The 19544-nt window shown below is 40.4% G+C and overlaps 1 protein-coding gene across 1 annotated transcript in view; it reads right to left on the bottom strand.

Moving 5' to 3' along the window:
* Positions 1–19223, bottom strand: part of ALDH1L2 (aldehyde dehydrogenase 1 family member L2) — a 34779-nt gene extending 15556 nt beyond the window's left edge. The window contains exons 1-11 of the mRNA XM_080575804.1: positions 19035–19223; positions 12979–13120; positions 10480–10714; positions 8333–8498; positions 7358–7459; positions 5452–5541; positions 3907–4041; positions 3392–3517; positions 1910–2001; positions 871–1018; positions 11–130 (exon numbers count right to left, since the gene is read on the bottom strand). Of these exons, the coding sequence (XP_080431930.1) occupies positions 11–130; positions 871–1018; positions 1910–2001; positions 3392–3517; positions 3907–4041; positions 5452–5541; positions 7358–7459; positions 8333–8498; positions 10480–10714; positions 12979–13120; positions 19035–19085 (1407 nt within the window). The 5' untranslated portion in view covers positions 19086–19223. The remainder of the gene's footprint in view (positions 1–10; positions 131–870; positions 1019–1909; positions 2002–3391; positions 3518–3906; positions 4042–5451; positions 5542–7357; positions 7460–8332; positions 8499–10479; positions 10715–12978; positions 13121–19034) is intronic.
* Positions 19224–19544: the final 321 nt, after the last annotated feature.

Here is a 19544-nt window from a genome sequence, read left to right as displayed (position 1 = left end):
AATTACTTACTGATCCATCTGTTGGGTTTATGGTGTCGTATGTTTTTCCATCATCAGCATTTATAAATTGACCATTTATGAAACACTGGTATGGCATATTCACAGTCATGTTGTTCACATTTTTTGAAACCTAAGAGCAAAATGAATAAGATATTAATTTGACTTTTTTAATAATTAAGATTTTAATGTAGCTTAACAAGCTTTTGGTATGTACAGCCAACATCCACCCACATTTTAGGATGCATATATGGCTGTTAGGAATGGCCAAGAAAGTAAAATGAAATTGAAATCATATTCTCCATTAACACCAATGCCCATACTCAGAGACAGTGAAGTAGATTTCCATAATTTTTATAATTGGATCTCTATGGCTAAAAAATACTAAACCCTGGTTAAGGCTGGTCCCAGTGGACTTGAAATGAACATGTAATTCCCAAATTCAAGTAATCCTGCCTTGTTTAATGACTTCATGAAATACGCTATCCTCCCTTCACACAAAGTTTTCAATCAACACCTAGGAGAAAAACCTAGCACAGCTTGCCTCAGGACTGCAGAAGGTCTAGAAAAATTCTGACTGAGGCATACTGGCAGGACAGAGCAGGGGAGGCAGGAATATCTGCACATGTGAGAGCTACTCTAACGTGCGTTCTTGATCTCGCAGTTTGTATAACATTGTAAATGATGTTACATACATACTTCCACTCCAAAATGTAAATACATAAAACTTGGGGGGGGGGAAACAGTTACAAATGGTTTGCATGACCAAATACTTGTATTTCTGCCAGCATCAAACAGTCTAGGAAAATGCACTGTCTATCTTCCCAAAAAACAATAAAGAGTAAGCAATGAAGGCAAAATAAAAGGTCTTACATAATCAATGACCAATTCTTCTTCTTTGTCCTCTCCTCTGAGTTTTCTGACAGCCATCTGAACAAAGTCTGCAAACTTAGTGGCCATATACACATCTTCGTTCTGTAGCTGAAGCCCACTATATTTCTGTTTGATTTCTTCTAGCATTCTGAAGATTTTAAAGAAATAATAAGTTGAATTACAAATGGAAGAACTATTCAGATAAACAAATCACTGTAAGTTGGAAAGGAGTCAAAACTGGCTACCGGTTTGTATGCATGTGAATATATGTGTGTGTGTTTCTCTGAGAACAATGGCACTGCAGTTGTACATTTTACTGAAATCCCTTGGGTTAATTGGGGGTGTTATGGAAAAGAAGATGTGAGTTTTGGAATACTCTTGGATAAACTTTTGGAAATAAATGACAAATAACATGTACTGATTGATGAAACAGCATATGAGACTACCCATACATGGAGGAAATTTAGAACTCTGTGAGACTGCTAAGTAATAAGGACAACAATCGTTTTGTTAAAAACAAAAACAAACAAGAAACCAACACTGAAATGCTGGTCTTATTTTATGGCCTGGGATATCTGACTTGCGAAAAGAATTTAACTGAAGAGACCCAACACAACATGAACTCTGTGCACTTGTATGCATGGGCTGAATCCTTTCTCTAAAAGAGCTGGCTCCTCTTTCCTTCTCAGGAGTTCTTTGCCAAATCAGCCTCCTGCTCTTGAGATACCTGTCACTGCATTCAAACAGGTTTGGGCACCACCATTCTTCCCCATATGGCTCTGTTCCTGAAGTTACAGGGAACTTTGCTTGAACACAAAGAGCAGGATTACATCAATAACTCCTAATTTTGGGAACAGAACCCTATAATATTTTCAAAGGTAGGAAGGGAGATAGTTAAATAGTACTAGAAAATACAATGGACAATCTTTTTTTTTTTTTTTTGAACACTACTCTATCAACCCTGACTTAAAAGCACCATGACAACACTGTTTCCATTAACTTTTGCTTCCAAATTTTGTTGTTTTGAATAGTTTTTTACCTGACAACATGCATAGAGGATGCTCCAGATTTGAAGAAGTCTGTGGAATCCTCAATTACAGCAATATTGCTCAAAATTCCTTTCCAAATGACCTAATAATATACAAAAATTGTGGAGACAATAATGAAAAATCCTCTAATTGCAAGAAGTATTTATCAAGTGGTATTTTATAAGGTATCCATGCCTACAAAGTATATTATTTCATAGGATTCTAAAACAGAAAAACATTTTAAGAGGATCTGGAACTTTCTATAGACTTCATGTTAGCCAATAAAATATTCAGCATAATTATCATATTAAAAATTATTTCATTCATAATAATATTACTTAATGAGGCACACAACCTGGTACAAAGGTAATAATTGTCAGGCCCATTTTTCAAGGCCTTTTTCTCCAAATAATAATTTCCTGCTGCATTATAGAATGTGCTGTCAGCAGAGGTGGGGATAGCCTGGAGAAATTTGTGACTGGATGGGTGGAACTTCTGGCAGCTGGGCAGAGCTGAGGAGTAGTTTAAGCTGCATGCATGAGATGGACATTTCTGCTAATGTGAAAGGTGAAATAACTGGTAGAATGAAATTTCAATTAATTATAATTCCGAGTCAGCAGCTCGTGACCTGAGTTCATCTTTCTTTTAGCTATTGTCTCGGTCAATAGCTCCAGGCAGTATTGTAGTTGCTGGCAAGCAGGTTCAAGGTAATGTTGGAGCAGCAGTTTAAAACATCAGTGCATCAAGCTGCATGACTTGTGCCAAAAGTTACTGGCAGAGTTAGCGGAAGGGAAGACATCTGTGATTCAGTTGCTCTGGCACGAAACCCAAACTAATCACCAATGTGGCTTCAATCTAAGCACATGACACTCATTACAGAGGGGAAGACTATGCAAGAGGGCAGCAAGGTGCCTCTCTGGCCTTGAGAGATTTCTGCTCCAGCTGCCCCATCGCCACACCCCTCTGCAAGGTAGCCTCTTGTGTGTGGTTGTGGCAGAAGACAGCACAAAGGTAGAGGTAGAAAACTGCTGCTTTTCTCTCTTGGACTGCTGTTCCTAGACTCCCTGGAGCTTGTCCACAAGAGCAATTCAGACTGCATCCGAGTGAGTACTACCACAGTGATGAAAGGATCTCAGAACTTTCGAGGTCTTGAAAACCTCACTGTTGTGAGACAAACGTCCTTTTGTTTCTCCTCACTCTACATTGACTCCCACCTTCACCATTCACAAACGTTTACCATAACTGACCCTGTGATCATTGTCTTTGTATCACTTATATCTGAAAGAAAATTTGATAGGGTTATGTGTAAGTTTTTGTATATTCTAGTCAATTCTCACATCCATCAGAATTAATTTCAATAACTAAAAATTTGACCCCATACTCTTCACAAAACAGTTTTCATGGTTAAATAAAAGATATGCCTTCCTTATAATGAGAAGTACCTAATGTTTTTGTCTGAAGTAATATACTACTAAAACAGTTTATTAAATTACCCTAATATCTTCTGCCATCCTTTTTTCCTCTTCTGTAAGTTCCAGGGCAGTTGTTTCATCAGCAGAGAAGTATTTAGATGCAGGGATCATTTTTCCATCCTCAAACTGTAGATTTCGCACTAGTACCTGAAAAATGAGGGGACATGACTTCAAATTATCTGGAAGGCAAGATGTCATTGTGTGGAGAGTTTTTAGGTATTAATATGGTCGTGGAAATAGTAAAATAAATGGCTTATAGGAAAGCTGCTGTGATACAGGTAATTTAACAGGTCATTCCTACTTGTCTTCAGATTCTCCCCTAGCATTAATACATTTTAATCCATTGAAAATGAATATGGATTTAGTCTGAGGCAAAACATGAATGTCTTTTCTCTAGGATCGCAGAGGACTGGTAAGCTCCAAACAAATTTGCTACCATTTGCAGCTCAATTTTTATAGCATAACAATTCCACACTACCTGCACTTCTTGCTAATTTATTCCATCCATACTCATGTGTGCGAGGGTGAGCACTTACCATCTTCCCATCATTACCAAAAATGACCAGGCCGTTCTTGGTTACAAGTCCAGGTTTTGAAGCACCTTTTATTGCCAGCTCTTGCCCAGCAGGCACCGAAGCATCAAGTAATGATGATCCATAAAAAGTAACCACCTAAAAATAAATGGATTTAAAAGTACATAGATTCTAAACATGCTCTAAAATCCTAATGATGAAGTGATATTGTTTGGAAGCTTTAGTATAATATAAAGTAATAAAATATAAGTAACTACACATGGAAAACATGTTATAACATTATTTCTGTATCTTTACAACCCAGGACATGTAAAACTTTGCAAGCTGCCTAAACCTGCAAAGGTGCTTAGCTGTAACATTGTGCAAGACTCAATCAATGCAGAAAGGGAAACAATTTTTGTCAGTGCATGTCCAAAGTGAGAGACCAGCAGAAGCCTGAATGTGAGTGGTAGAGTCCTGATCTGCCTGCAGGCTGGAAATGCTGAATGCCGCCTCTTGTTTAGCCTCTTCTGCTCTTTCTGGGCTCTCAAATCAGTCCCTCAATATTAGGGCAGAGCCAGGCTTTTGGATCAGACTAACAACAGCTGGCTAATAGTTAAGTAACAAAATTTGGACATCATACCCAGGAAATGTGACTTTAAAATATTTTATGCAAGTAAAATGCAGATCAAATGTGTAATGGTTTTAAAATATAGAGTAGAATCAGAATCACAGAATGGCTTCGGTTGGAAGGGACCTTAAAATCATCCAGTTCCAACCCCCCTGCCATGGGCAGGGACACCACCCACTAAATCAGGTTGCCCAGGGCCTCGTTCAACATGGCCTCGAACACCTCCGGGGATGGGGCATCCACAGCTTTTCTGGGCAGACTGTTCCAGTGCCTCACCACCCTCTGAGTGTAGAATTTCCTCATAACCTCTAACCTGAATCTCCCCTCTCTTAGTTTAAAACCATTCCCCCTTTTCCTGACATTATCTAACTGAGCAAAAAGTCACTCTCCATCTTTTCTCTAAGCCCCCTTTAAGTATTGAAAAGTTGCAACATGGAAAGGAAGTAGTTGTTTTGAGATTAAATTAGATAAGTTTAATTCTACAAATGATTCTAGTATTCCTAGGACCAAATCTCTTTTAAAAATACTTTATTGTTGTTGTTGTTATTATTTCAGTTGCTCAGTGTTTCATTCTGCTGTTATATTGTGATGTTGCCCACTGTACAGTGTGGGTTTTGTTACACTGTAATGCATACCTACTTCCTTAAACGACTGGCACTGTCTGCTTCTACCCTTGCTTTTTACTGCTTTGTACTATTCATACTATTTTTCAGATACTGCTCTTATCCTTCTTTTAATTAAATGCACCTATCATAAAAATGTTACCTACTGTGTTCTGTGTATTCGTTCACGTGCCTGTTCTAGATATATACAAAATATACAATGACCAAATGAGAGCTACTCCAACATAACTCAAATTTGTATTCACCTGTACGCAGACACCTTTAGCTTTTGTAATAAAAAAGTCACAAATAGAGTACTGAATTTACGGAGCTTACCTGGCCATCCACTGTTGCCCACGCTCCAGGTACTTTATCATGCCCTCGGATCCAATTGTGCAAAGCTGCTGCAGGTTGATCCCAGGAGATCTAGGAAGTCAAGATATGCCAGCTGATTCTTCTCTATTTAGTTATAAATCAAGTTACTAATGTTTTCCAAGCTGCATACCACCCCCCCCCCCCTTTCTTTCAAGTGTTAAGAACACAGAAAGGGTTTGGTCTAATACAGAAAGACCAGTGCAGCCTTTATCTTTCCACAGATTCTCCTTCTTACACTAATGTAATGAATACATAACTCTTGCTACTAGGTATCCATTCATAATTAATATTATGATGAACAAATTTACTAAACACTGTATAAATATAAGTAGCATATGTCAGGGTAACACCTTCTGCTGAACATGATCTATTTATTGCTTGGTTCCTAAGTTCTTTTAAAAACTTTTATTAAAATACTGACTAATCATTTACTAACCCTTTATAAATTGTTTCATAAATGGAATCTCTACTAAAACTTGCAGTTCCTGCAAGACCTTGAGGAAAAAGGAAATAATGTTTTGTAAAGAATGTCATATATACTTAAAATGTAACACTAGTGAAAATGTATTGCTTTATCTTTGCAAGTACCATGAGTATATGTATGAAATGAATTAAATAAAGTAATAGAATATCTATTAAATAACAAATCTCAAGTGTCCTTCTTAGTTAAAGCACAAGGAGTATTTAGAAGCAAGTTATAAGCCAATGAGAATAGTTTTCCAACCAGGGCATTAAACTAGTTCAATCCGGGGGAGTTCCTTATATACTATATTTAAGGGATGAATACAGCTTTTGGACAACACATACAATTTAAATAAATACATTAAAAATTATAAGGCACTATGAATCTTTGAATTCACTGCAGTTTTGCATATACTGTTTACATTTGTTAGGTCCTCATTCTCATTCTTCCCTGTAATTTCAATAATGACATGAAAGTTCCCCTTGGTCAGCTCCTTTTCACTGACATTTTAGAATAGCTAGGAGTCAAAAACAGTAACCTCTTCAGCTGTTCTGCTAGTTCCTACATATGGGGTCAGTATGTATATGGGCACCCCAAAATTTTGGTCCATAACTGTTATATAAGGTCAGAACACTTAAAAATGTGCATATGAAAAGCTATTTGTGTCTAAGCTAAGTCAGCAATTGTGATATGATAAAAAAGCATTAAAATTTCAGGTGAAAAGGAGTATGTTCACCAAGGTCAAGAGGCTGAAATTGTTGGTAATATTTTCACTTTTTTTTTTTTCTTTTAAACTTCTGCAATGGTCTAGAAAAGCAAAAGAGGGTATTAGAGGCAGCGTTCACTATCATTTTATGGTGGCTTTCCCAACCACAAAGAAGACCTAGCTAATGCAGTAGGGATAATTATATAGTATATGTTGCCCATGCTCCAGGGCATGGGCATTATTATTATTTTTTATTTATTTTTAAAAATATGTTGTTTGTTTATGAGACCTCCTTGCTTATTTGTTTGTTTTTCTGGTAGGTGCCAACACTTATTTTTTGTAACATCAGACCTATTTCTGGTAGAGAATATAGCATGGGTTGTTGGTAAACAAACTATCTCCATTCATTGCTGTATTTAAAAGTATGGTAACGTAAGAAGTCACTGAAGGTGCAGCTGCTATCTAGCTATTTGTAGATGATCTCAAGTAGGTCATCAAGTTTCTATATATATGTAACTGCTGGCAGGCTATATGAACCTAACCTGGGGCTCCATCCCAGAAATATGAGATGAGGAAACAATTGAGTTAAAACCTATATTAATTTCATGTCACTACTATTGAAATACGAATTAGAAACAACTTTTCTAGAGATAGGCGGTAGATAGGCAGTAGAAAACCACAGAGTTATTTAACACTACCTCTGCATTTTCCTTTTTCTGGATCCCTTCATATGTTGCCCCTTCTTCAGGCTGAGGTATACGAGGTGCCTTACCATCAGCGATTAGATGTACTGCTTCCACCTAAGTAAAAAAGTAACAGATTTAATGTTAGCTTGGTTTCCCTTTTTGAACTCAGTCATGTTTGTGACTGACTGCAGAAGACTTTCTTCCACAAGAATATATTTCTTTTTAAATCTTGGATTTTCCAAAATCTAGGGAACCAATACTGCACTGATTAACATACATATATACTTCAACTTCTTTGACAAAAAAATAGCCTTAGAAATTTGATTGGAGTGCCTAGTTACCATGCAAATAGCAGCTGCCTAAATTCTACAGGACCAGAACTTAGCTAAGCACAGAATGAAGTTCTATATGTTTGCATTCATCTCTTTCCTTTTTCTTTCTGCAAAAAGATATTTCTCTACATTAAAATAGGGAGAAAAAAAAAAAACTCTAATGATCCATGTTGAGTATTTTTATGTATTTTCTTTTCTTCATTTTAAAACAAAACAGAGCAAAACAGAAAAAAAGGACATGTATACAAAATCCAAAGCCAGTCCACCAAGGCTGTGAACTTTAAACACCATCCCTCTTTTTTCTTCAGCCTCACCCCTAACTTTCTGTTCTCTGTAAGCCTGTAAAAATTTTCACCTTGTAAAAACATTCAAGTCTGTGGAAGAGCTACACTCAAGACAAATCTGACCTGTTGCCTTCTGCAGAAACAGGATATGCTCTGCCCACTGCCAGCAACAAATATTCTTAGGCAACCTCCTCAGCTGTTGTGAAGCAGCAGAGCTCCTCTGAACCTTAAAATTCATCTGAACACCACAACCTCTGTCTTACCAAATTTATGCATTTTGTACTTCCTCTTCCTTTCTTTTTCTTTTCAAACTCCAGCAGATGCTATTCTTTTCATTTTAAAATGTTGATATTTAATACAGGTAAACATACCATAGCCTTTACTCCCTCTGGGAAGAGAAACCGGTTATACAGATCATCCACGGTATCATTTTGGCCAACGTCACATTCTCGCTGCAGAAGTATTGGTCCAGTGTCCAAACCATCATCAGCCCAGAAAATTGTAAATCCTGCTTTCTTATCTCCCTGAATTAAAGTCCTGGAGGTAAAAGAAACCTTACAGTAAATAGAGACATTATGAAAGCAGTCAGGGATATCCATTCTTTTGTTACATATTTATTTGCTTTACGCAGAAAATAAAATTCCAACACTATTTACCCCCAGTTTCATTGCTCATTTCATAGCCAGGTACCCAAAGTTTTGATACTATTGATGTGTATTTCCCCAAAGTGACATAAGAAAGGCTGCAACTGAATCCAAAGCATTTATCACACCGTTCATTGCGCTATTTTAAGTGTATTATCAGTGATAAGACACATAGAGCAAAAGGTATGCAATAGTTGTGACAGTTTGAAAGATGGAAGTATCTAGACAGTATATTTTCTAAATAATTCCTAATTGTTTACAGTAACTAGCTAAGCTTCAAAGTTTATCTGTAGGTCAGCAAGGGAAGTACAGCTGTCCCACAGCTGAAAAAGAGCTAAAGTGAGAGTGGAAAATGATGGATGCTTAAGAAAGCAGGAATGTGTAACTGTTTAAGGAAAAGTCAGTGGGGCAATTTATGTCCAGCCAGATTCTCAGCTGGTGCGCATGAACATAGCACTGCTCATACTGCAGACCTACGCTGATTTACATCAGCTCAGGATCTCTCTGAACTTGAAGGGAACTTCAGCTACATAGATTTTCTGGTTCTCTCTTGGAGCTGCAGGTGCCTCAGAATGATGGAAAATCAAACCAAAGTGCTTAAGCAAGCAACCAGAAGTGAAGAGGCACAACTTTTCTGCGTGCTTTTAACAATATGTATGCATGCAAACACCAACGCCATATTCTGTAAGACATATATCTCATAAATATTCCCTTGGCAGTCCATGTTGTGACAGGATCATTCGAGATCTGGCTTATACACATGAAAATTCACAACATAAACACTGAAAACTACATTATTAAAAGGAAAAAAACCATGCATTTGAGCAAAAGAAAAAAAAACTCTGAAGACAGTTGGAGAAGTTAGCAGTTACATCAAAAATGAAAATTTGCAAAAATTTGGGTAGGCCATGTAAGATCTTTCACAGATTTAAGCAGCATCTCATCTGTTTTATATTATCTAAAAATACAGAAGGAGCTCCCTGGTGAGAAGTACATGTCCTCAGCATTGCACTGAGGAAGAAGAAAGTAATGTGGGCAAATGCCGCTGATGCTGAGTAGACAACAGGATGAGAATTACTGTGAGCTCCTTCCTCTGTGCACCATCTCCCTCTGCAAAAAGTTGCTCATAACAAAGTGGCAGCAGCTGGAAGAGGCTGTAACTGATGGAGTGAGGAACCCTCAGTGACTCAGAACCTTTGTTTGTGGTTGGTGTCCCTTAGTCATGCCTTATTCCCACTGTTCCCTAATACATCTTTAAATAATCACCATGCTACCTGCACAATTATTTTTAATTTGTTTCTTCATATTTAGACAATTTCTTATTGAATTTAAACATTATGATAGGAACATTTCTGCTTTCACAGGAATGCTAGATCTGAGTCCACTGTGTTCATTATTGGAGGGTAGTTCTTTCACAATAACACTTTGAATCTAGCCTTGTGCATTGCTCAGGATGATAGCAGGATAAACTTTTCTTCTTGTAGATTGTTTTCTCTCTTTCTTTTCTGTGAAATCTTAGGCTCTGTCATGTCTCTGTAGACAGTTATCTAGTGTTTGAAGGGGATGAACTGTGAGGGTACTGTCCTGCCTATGGAAACTACATGCTGTTGAGTTACCTATGTGAGTAAAATATATGAACGGACAGATCACATCACTGATCTTCCCAGAATAACAGCTGCACTTGCAGTGGAAATCGTGCTGAATCTCAGGTATGAAGAGCAATTCATGACCCAAATACTCAGCTGCTTCACAGAACTTGCTTCAGAGCAGTTGCAAGTCAACAGAAATGTGTCAGCAATTACATGAGTAATGGGTCTGGCCCAACATCCCACCAGGACATACGTAGTTTTGATGAACAGCATGCAAAAACTTACCAGTTGATTGCAGAAGCTCCTCGGTGCCGTGGTAGGATGGATGGATGGTAAATAATTGAGCCATGTTTTGGGCAGTCAATAACATCCATAGGGATGAACTGTGTACAGAACGGAAGGACATTTAGCTCTGCTCCAACGGATTTGTAGGCTGCAACTACTTCCTGGATAGGCTTGCCTTTAGCTCTCCATCTGGGAAACTTAAAAACAGGAGTGCCATCCTTTTCTGCTGCCAGTGCTGAGGGATGAGAATATTTTTTTTGTTAATTCACATTCTTTTGTTAAAAGTTCAAATTCAAATGAGATATGGCAAGACAACTCAGATCATGAAATGCAATACATAGAGCCCTTTGTACTGTTCTGTATGGTGTTTAAAGAAAACTTTGTGCTTGAATATATTTTATTAATTCTGTCACTGATTCTCATTCCTACAGCTTGTGTCCTTCTCAACTTTTTAAGTTCACTCTTATGGCCTGGCTCATAAGTACAATGGAAAGCAGAAGAGATTGATGAATGTCATTGACTATTAAATAATGACACTTATTTTTTGTCCAATCATTACATTTGCCTGCAACTGGTTTGGTTTAGCAGAGCTTAAGTTTACATTTCAGCAATTTGTATGTGAATATTACAACATGCTCATCTCAGTAGCATCTTGCCATGTGGCTCAAATATTAACAGATGCTAGTGGCCTTCAGTTATTTCTTCAAAATTCTGTTTACTGGTGATTTCTGGATGTGTTTCCATTTATCTGTGTGACACAACTACACCCAAAATTTGGCTGAAGGCTGAGAAAAAGCAACTGCATTAATTGCAGAGAGAATTTTTAGGTGTTTTATAAATTCCATTGTGCATTTGCTTCACAACCCATCACAGGGAGGACAGTAGAGTCGAACTCTACAGCTGTTGAGTTGGATATGTAATTGCAAGAAAAGGGAAGACAAGAAGAGATATGGACAATTTACCTAATTTAATTTCTATTTTGAAACACATTTTTGTACTTCCTTCCTCTTTTTCGTATCTGAAATTGAATCTTGAGTTTGACCTGAAGCATCTTTAGCCAACCAACTTAGGTCTTAAGTAAATACTTAAATATCATTCCATACTGTGCACTGGAAGTTAGCATGCACCGCAATTGCTTTTAGAAATAAAAATCATAGCTGACTGAGGATATAGAAACATAAGCCCACTTCACGTGAGTCTTCAGCTGTTTGGATCATCAGGAATTAAAAAGCAACAAAACGTTAGGAGAACAATAAACATTCCACAGCTTAGTTAAAATGGCCACGACTGAAATCAGTGGAAGAGTTGCTGTGTTCCATCTGCTAGTTTAACTGTATAGTAATAGTCTGTGTAGTACAACCAAGTATTATGGTATGCCTCCAGAACTGGATGGTTAAATTGTCTTTTTCTAAACTAATACTTACCTCCTGTAATTCTTCCAACATGTGATTAACTCTTTTAAAGAGGTGGGGTTATAGAATGTAATAAACTTGAGAACTATGTGCTAGTTTGGGAGTGCCATAGCCCAAGTAAGCAAAATTTATGTTTAATTCTTCCCTTATAAGAGTTCTGGAAAAACATGTCAGGACCTGACCAAAATAAAAAAGCAGAAGAGATGCTTGAGACAGCTCATGGAATGTAATTTTAATTTCTGATTATCCATAAAGGTAAGTTCCTTTCTGGCACTTACATTTGCTAATCCTATTAACTCACCATTTTCATGGCACTGAAAAATAAGAGAAAGTTATAATTCAGATAGTGATACCAAATAAGCTTCTTCATCACACTATGTTCTGTTGTACAAGTACAGTTCTGAATACCTGCCCAGCAACTGTTTGTTTAGAAAGTCCAGAAAATCATTATGCATCATGGCATTGTAAAAAGGGAGAGCAAAGCCTCTTCTACCCTTTTCAGTGGGTTTTCCATAGTCCAGGTGGAAGAGAAATAGGCTCTGCAGGTGCACTGCTGCATACAAGCTTGTCAGAAAGGGCAGAAAGCCAGGGATAAACAGTCTTGGCTCCATGCCTTGAGTGTCCCAGACAGCACCATGAAACGGGCGACAGACATTTGTGCTTGAGTACAGGCTCAGCAGCTATTTGCTTCTTCTCCAGAAAAGGGAACGAGTCTGGAGCTAATGCAGCCTATCGGACTGTTCCTTGAACCTGCTTTTACATATTTTGCATATTGTTAAGATACAGATCTAGTTCAAGATGATTACCTTTAGGATGTGCATTCAAATAAGATGCACAGATTAATTTATTTTCTTAATATCACAATGCATAGCCCTGCGTGGCTAGAGAAAAGTTTTAAATACTGATCTAATTAAGAAGGTCAAACCAGTTCTGGGACTTGTGTTTTCATTTAAGCATAGTTCTTGTGCTGAATTCAGTGTAATAAAGGCAAAATATGCAAGTCATTCCCATATAGACACCTTCTTCTCACGACAAGGCAAGTTTATGTATGTCTGTAAGTTAGCATTTAGATTAAGGTTACACTTACCCAAAGGATCAGCTTGTCCATTCTTGTCAGGCACTGTGAATACTCCCACAACTTTATGGCCTTCTTTTCTCAGCTTGTTATATACTTCTTGTCCAAAAATGCTTTGACCTATAAGGGCTAGCTTTAGCTTATTCTGATAAGCCTGATCAAAAGAATTAAAACAAACCATGTTATAGGATGCAAAGTATATATGTTGCTACTTATATTTCTCTCTTGCTCTTTTTGGATCAACATTCATTTTGATTTAAAATGCAACAATCTTTCTACCTCAAATGCCTTTGGAGAAAAAATAATCAATTTTTTACCTATTGTTAATCTCTCAGAAATAAATAAATGAGAACAGACTGAGCATAAAAGTGTCATTTGATATTGTCACTGATGTTTATATTGGTTTCTCATAATTTTTATTAGACAAACTCACTTCACTCTATAAGAGGCATAACAGGCTCTATGACCTTGTTCCTAGTCATAACTAACATGATATGAAATACAAAAATATTTTTGAAACAGGTACATACAACAGTTTTTTTAGGCATAATTTAGGTGTCTGGAACATGCCCTCTAAATCTATATAATTAGATGGTGGTATACAATTTGTGGTTAATATGAATAGACAAAGAAGACAAGCTTGCATTGTTCCTGCCAAGTTAAAAGCAGCGATCATCCATTTGATCCTCCTACACAGAAATACCACTAAATATGAGGTTCCCTTGCTGGACTTCCCCTGCCTTCTGTGTCTGCTCATCAGTACAGTGGATACATGCTTTTACGCTTCTTTAGACTGAGTAGGTGCCAATAACTGCCCCAACTTTTGATTTTTAGGACAGTTAGAATCACAGCACTACTATAATACCAGAAAATCGTCTACTGCTATTTTATTTAAGCTCTTCACATGCTGAGAAAAGTACTAATTCCCTTAGGCTCCCCAAAATCTAAAGAATGGTCTTCTGCAGGACTCCAGCTTTGAGGACACTCTAATTTTAATCCTTCCCTTTCAAGGAAACATACCAGATGAAGCACAGCGTATGTTTTCTGGGTTTGATGTAGCCCCTGTGTGAACAGGGAAGGCGGGGAGAACCCAGCTTCAGTGAATCCACCTCAACTTTGAAACTGTTCCAAGACCAACTGAGTTTTACTGTGAACACTACAAATACATTGATGCTCTTCAACATAATCCAAAATCTCACAGAATCACAGAATCACCTAGGTTGGAAAAGGCCTTCAAGATCAAGTCCGACCATCAACCTGACCTACTGAGTTCCATCACTACACCATGTCCCTCGGTGCCCTTGTGCTCCTCTTTCATCCTGCCTCTGGCCCCTTGCCCCTACCACCTCCTTTTTCCTAGAGGTATTATTCCTGTGGCTGCAAGGTGAACTGGATTAGGGTACGGAGACAGGTGGTCAGTGGCCTGACAAAATGTGGCTAATTCTTAACTGGATCTATTCACAGGTCTAGTTCATTGCAACACCAAACTGGATCTATTCACAGGTCTAGTTCATTGCAACACCACAAGCCCTAACGCAGGTCCAGCAGGGGTGCAGGAATGAGCATGGTGTGGAACTGCCCTTTCAAGCACTGCCTTTGCATTTTTCATCAGCTATGACTGAAACCTTTGAAAAACAAATGGACTGGCAGACCTGGTCATTAAGGAAAGCTCCGCATGCAATAAACAAAAAACCTGCCTTCCCCACAGCTGCATCAGATGGAAACTATTCCTAGATTTGGACCACTGAAGGAGGTCTGAATGAAGGACAGAGTATAAATCCACATCCCCACCTTCATCCTTAACTTCATCTTTCCCAACTGAACTTGGACTGCCATTTATCCTGAATGAGGTGCCATGAGCTCAGAGCGATACGTAGGAATCGAGGCACTGTCTGAGCGTCTTGAACACCAGTATTTGTTCTGTGTGTTGGCACTTGCAGGTTTTTCTCCTGCGTCCTCTCTTCCCTTTCTTATGGAGGCTGGGACATAAGGATGGCTTGAGGAAGTGGGTTATTGATTGGACACGAGGTGATCTGCACTGCCCTTCAGATCAAATGACAAATTCTGTGACAAACAGAAATGTCCTGAAAAACAGGTTACTCAAAACCACAATCCATTTCAATGCAATTCATTTCACAGTTGAAATATTATGGATGAATTTTGCTGTTTTCAAGTTACAGTTCAGTTGTGCAGATGGCCTTAGGGAAAGGACATTACAAAATGGTAGGCTCCACTACAGGAATATTGAAGCATGCTTGTTATTTTATGCATACCATTTTTATATAAACCAGTAGGAAATAACTATTTGTCTCCAGAGGCAGTGTTTTACTTCAGAATGAAGCTGCATAAGCAAAACTATCCCTGTGTTACAGCATTAGTCAGCATGCCTGCAACTGCAGTAGTAATAAATAGTTGCGAAGGTGGACATAACTTGGGCTGCAAAATCAGATTTTCACAGCTGGCTGGTAAACGTCCTCTGTGAGACCGGTAATGACGATATTCCCAACCAACGCTGCACTGGTGGTAGTAATGCCTAAAATACGTCCAGTATTTTGTCAACATTAGTAAAGACAAGTCCTGGATCTGAATTTCAGAGAGCACAAGTTATCTTTGCAGTGTTTATCTAGCAAGGCCCAGTGGATGCAGATAGACTGTATTCCCAATGCTTTGTGACCGGTGTCTTTACTTTTACAGCAGAAACACTGCTGCATTATAAAATTTAGTCATCAGATTTTCCTAATCTTTTAATTGTTTTAAGTATAGCAGGCAAGTTGGGGAAAGATTAACCTGCCAGCTCACTGAACATGTTTGGCATGGTAGGAAATCCTCTGATCTCTGTGCAGCACTAATTTACAGCGGTAGCCCAACAAGTACACTGAAAAAACTTTAAAGGTAGTCCAGATACAAGTTACTTATTCTACTTTCATCCTTTTGCTAGCATCTCTCAGTAAGAACACAAGACTGGAAGTGACCTTAGCTAAAAATCCAGTGCTCTGCCACCACAAGCAATGTTGTATGATTGCTTTTACAGATTTATCCAACCTCCATTTTAAATTACTTTAAAAGTACTCAATAAAAAAAAAAAAGTACTTTTCTGATACTTGGCAATCTTGTAATTTACAGTCCACGTGTACCAGCACTTTAAGAGCTACTTTCTCTCCACTTGTTCACAAAGTGTTAATGACACTTGTAACCTATATCCCTAAACTTAACTCTTAGTTCATGTTTCCCTGTCTGATCCTCATATTACATGGAACTGCATACCAGTTCCCCTCCCAAATCCTGAGCTGCTGTAAATACAGTTTCAGTTAAGCTACACTTGCTTAATTCGTGCTAATCATGGAGCTGAGTGAACAAATGGTTAGAAGAGAGAACACAGTTTCCAAAGGACCAAAAAATAAAACTGGCCAAACTGAGAAGATTGCGGACGGGCTAACTCAGAAAGTCCCATATCCTGACTGCAGTGCACAAAAAGATTGCCTGGCAAGAAATCAGCTCTGCTGTCTCACCCAAATAGAAAGTTACTCAGTTGGTCACTGCCTTCAATTGCAAGACGGATCTTGTAACTGGGCTATGACCAGCGATTCTCGCGTTTTCTCCAATGAATGGTACACGTGCATTGTGTGATTTTTAACATCTGGCTTAGACATGGTGGTTTGCTTGTCTCGCCTTAACACATGCACTGTCATCAGCAGAAAGCAAGTGCCAAACCCACAAGTCAGCCATGCACAGGATATCTGTGGGGTTCAGTGGGAGAAATCCCATATGTGGAGAGGCTTGCATGATCAGACCACAAATTCAGTCCTTCGTTTTTTGTCTTGTTTGAAAATCGACAACTGGCTCAGTGCAGAAGATCTAATAGCCACCCTCTGTATTATTTTGGAAATTCTCCTCAAACATTTTTATGCAAGATGAGTTAGACCCGTGACAGTGAGAAATCCTTTTAGAAGAATTCAGTATGGACATGACACTCAATTAAAAGTGAAAGTTCTATAAAATTACAGGGAAATGAAAACTAGTTTGGTGTTTTCCTTCTTAATGAAATGGCACATTTTGGCAGGATATGGTCACTAGCATTCATCATAAAGCTGTAGAAAGGAGCTCCTTAAAGAACACCAAAACAATCGTGTTGAATAATGTGCTTGGTGGGTACTGGATCATCACCGCTAGCACATACAAAGATCAAGCTTGTTACTGTCTCTGTCAGTAGTGTTAGGAGGTTATGGTAGGTTTCTTTTGCAGCTGCTTGGCTGACTATGAACATATGATACCCATTAATAGATGCATTTCTTTTCTTGGGAAGGTTAATGGACATATATTGTCACTGTGGATTTCTTGCTTTATTTTTGTAAGGATGCCCAATTCCTACTTGTGGGAAACAACGGAGCACAGGTAGTTTAGACAGGCCTGACCTTTTTTTATTAGTTCACAAGTCATAGAATAATGTAGTGAATCTGACAGTGCTACCAGATAAGTTGATGCTCACTTTACTGTAATTCTGTTGGTTTCCTTGTCTGAACTTTTACTTCTTCTTTAACCTTCTGTTTTGCTTACATTGTAACACAGATTGACATGCACTGGGACTAGTTCGAAATAAAATCTCTTCTCCTGACTCAAGTGCTTCCTGTTCGGATGGAGGAAATAAGATAAAGGTAAAGGTCACAAAACCTTAAGGCTACTTGTAAAGCAGTCTTGTCTTGAATGCTCAGATTGTCTGAAAGTCCACTTTTATTTCATGGCTTGGGTTGGAAGGGACCTCATAGATCATCTAGGTCCAACCCCCCTGCCACAGGGAGGGACACCCCCCACTAGATTAGGTTGCTCTGATATGAAAGCATAGCTTTTTTTCATTGCCCTAATATGAATGCATAACTTTGAGTTTAACTGCCCAATTTTAAAATTCTGGCTGTGCCATCTGTTGATACAGAGCTGGAACTGATTCTACAATAGATCATTAAAATAAATGCAGCATTTTGTTAGCTTCCATTCTGGTTCTTTTTCTCCTTCAAAACACCTAATCCAAAATAATCAGCAGAATTAAGCACCATATAGAGAAGCAGCCTGACAAATGCTGGTAACTATCTTTTCAAGTTCTACTGCCTAAAATTGGAAGACAAGTCCAAGAGTTGCATTTTCTTCCTTCATAAGAGTCTAATGCTGTAAGACATTTGCAGAGAAGAGTATTTATTTCATAGCTAAAACCTATTTTCTGTTACCGCCTCTTTTGTACATGGGTATATATGCATGTCTAACAGTCAGTGGTTTATCAGTTTCTAACCAAATGTCTTGAAGGCTACTGTTTGGTAACTGCTGTCAAAAAGATGACAACATTTTATTTCTTCTCTATAAGAATTTAGCGAAGATTTTAATATTGCTACATATTCTCAAGGCTGAATTTTAAACCCTGCTTGCTTCGAAAGCTTGCTTTCTGCTGAGGATCCCCCTGCGTGTGCTAACTCCCAGTGCCCCAGGCTGAAGCCTCCCGCAGAGCCTGCCTCCCTCCCTCCCTCCCATCCGCACAGCCCCGGGCACCGCGCTCTCCGTCGGTCATTCATTCGCCTTGCGGGCACTGCTGACCGCGGTCCCCAAAGCCCCGCGTCAAACCCCCCCGTTCCCAGCCTGCCTTCCCATGCAGAGCCCTTCGGAGGACTGCTGTCCTTGTGCCAGACAAAGAGCGGTCCTCGGGGGAGCAGAGATCCTCTCCCAGCCTCAGCTGGCCGGGGCAGGCATCCGGACAGCCCGGAGCGGGCGCTTGCGGGCGCTGCGCTCTCCGTGCCTTTAGCGGGACGGGAAGCGGGGCCGGGGGCAAACCCGGCACCCGGCAAAGCCGCCCCGGGGGCCGCGGGGGAATTTAGGCCGTGAGCAGGGCAAGGCCCCCGCCGGCAGCCCCGGGCCCGGCGGAGGCAGCAGCCAAGGGCAGGGGGCCTGCAGCCCCGGGCAGGGCTCGGGGGGTCCCTCGGCCCCGCCCCCCCACCGAGCCCCCCGGCCGCCCCCGGACCCTCCCTGCCCCTCGTCCCCCGAGCCCGTCAGCTCCCCGCTCCCCGCGTCCCCCCCCCAAGGCTGCTCACCGCGCCCGTGGTGCAGATCGTCCTCAGCAGCCGCGGGGCCGCCCGCAGCATCTTGCGGATGCTCCGCCGGGGGGCTGCCTCCCCCCTCCGCCCTCCCGCCCCCCACCCCCGGCCCCGCCGAGCCCAACGACGAGCCCCGGCACCGGCACCGGCGGCACCGGCGGCGGCAGCGCCTCGTCTGATGCAACCCGCGCCGATGCCGCTGGCTCCGCGCCAGCCCGGGCGGCCTCGGCCGCGGCGCCGCGCCCCCGCCCGGGGCCCGGGCTCGGTGGGTGCACGGGGGAGGCCCCGCACCTGCAGCGGGGTCGGCAAGGCCCCGGTACTCCCCCCCGGTACCCCCACGCTCCCCCCGGTACCCTCACTGCCCCCCGGTATCCCCACGCACCCCCTGAGGGGCAGCCCCCCCCGAGGATTGAGGCGTGTGGTGAGGGGAGCCCGGGCCCCCCGAGGCCTGGAGGAGGTTTTGGAGGCTGTCACCCACCCCCGGGCCACAGCGGCCTTGGGACCAGC

This window comes from Anser brachyrhynchus (genome assembly GCF_964034855.1).
Source record: "Anser brachyrhynchus genome assembly, chromosome: 1".
Classification (NCBI taxonomy): Eukaryota; Metazoa; Chordata; class Aves; order Anseriformes; family Anatidae; genus Anser; species Anser brachyrhynchus.
Note: the sequence above shows the minus strand (reverse complement) of the source record. Positions and strands in the feature narration are given on the sequence as shown.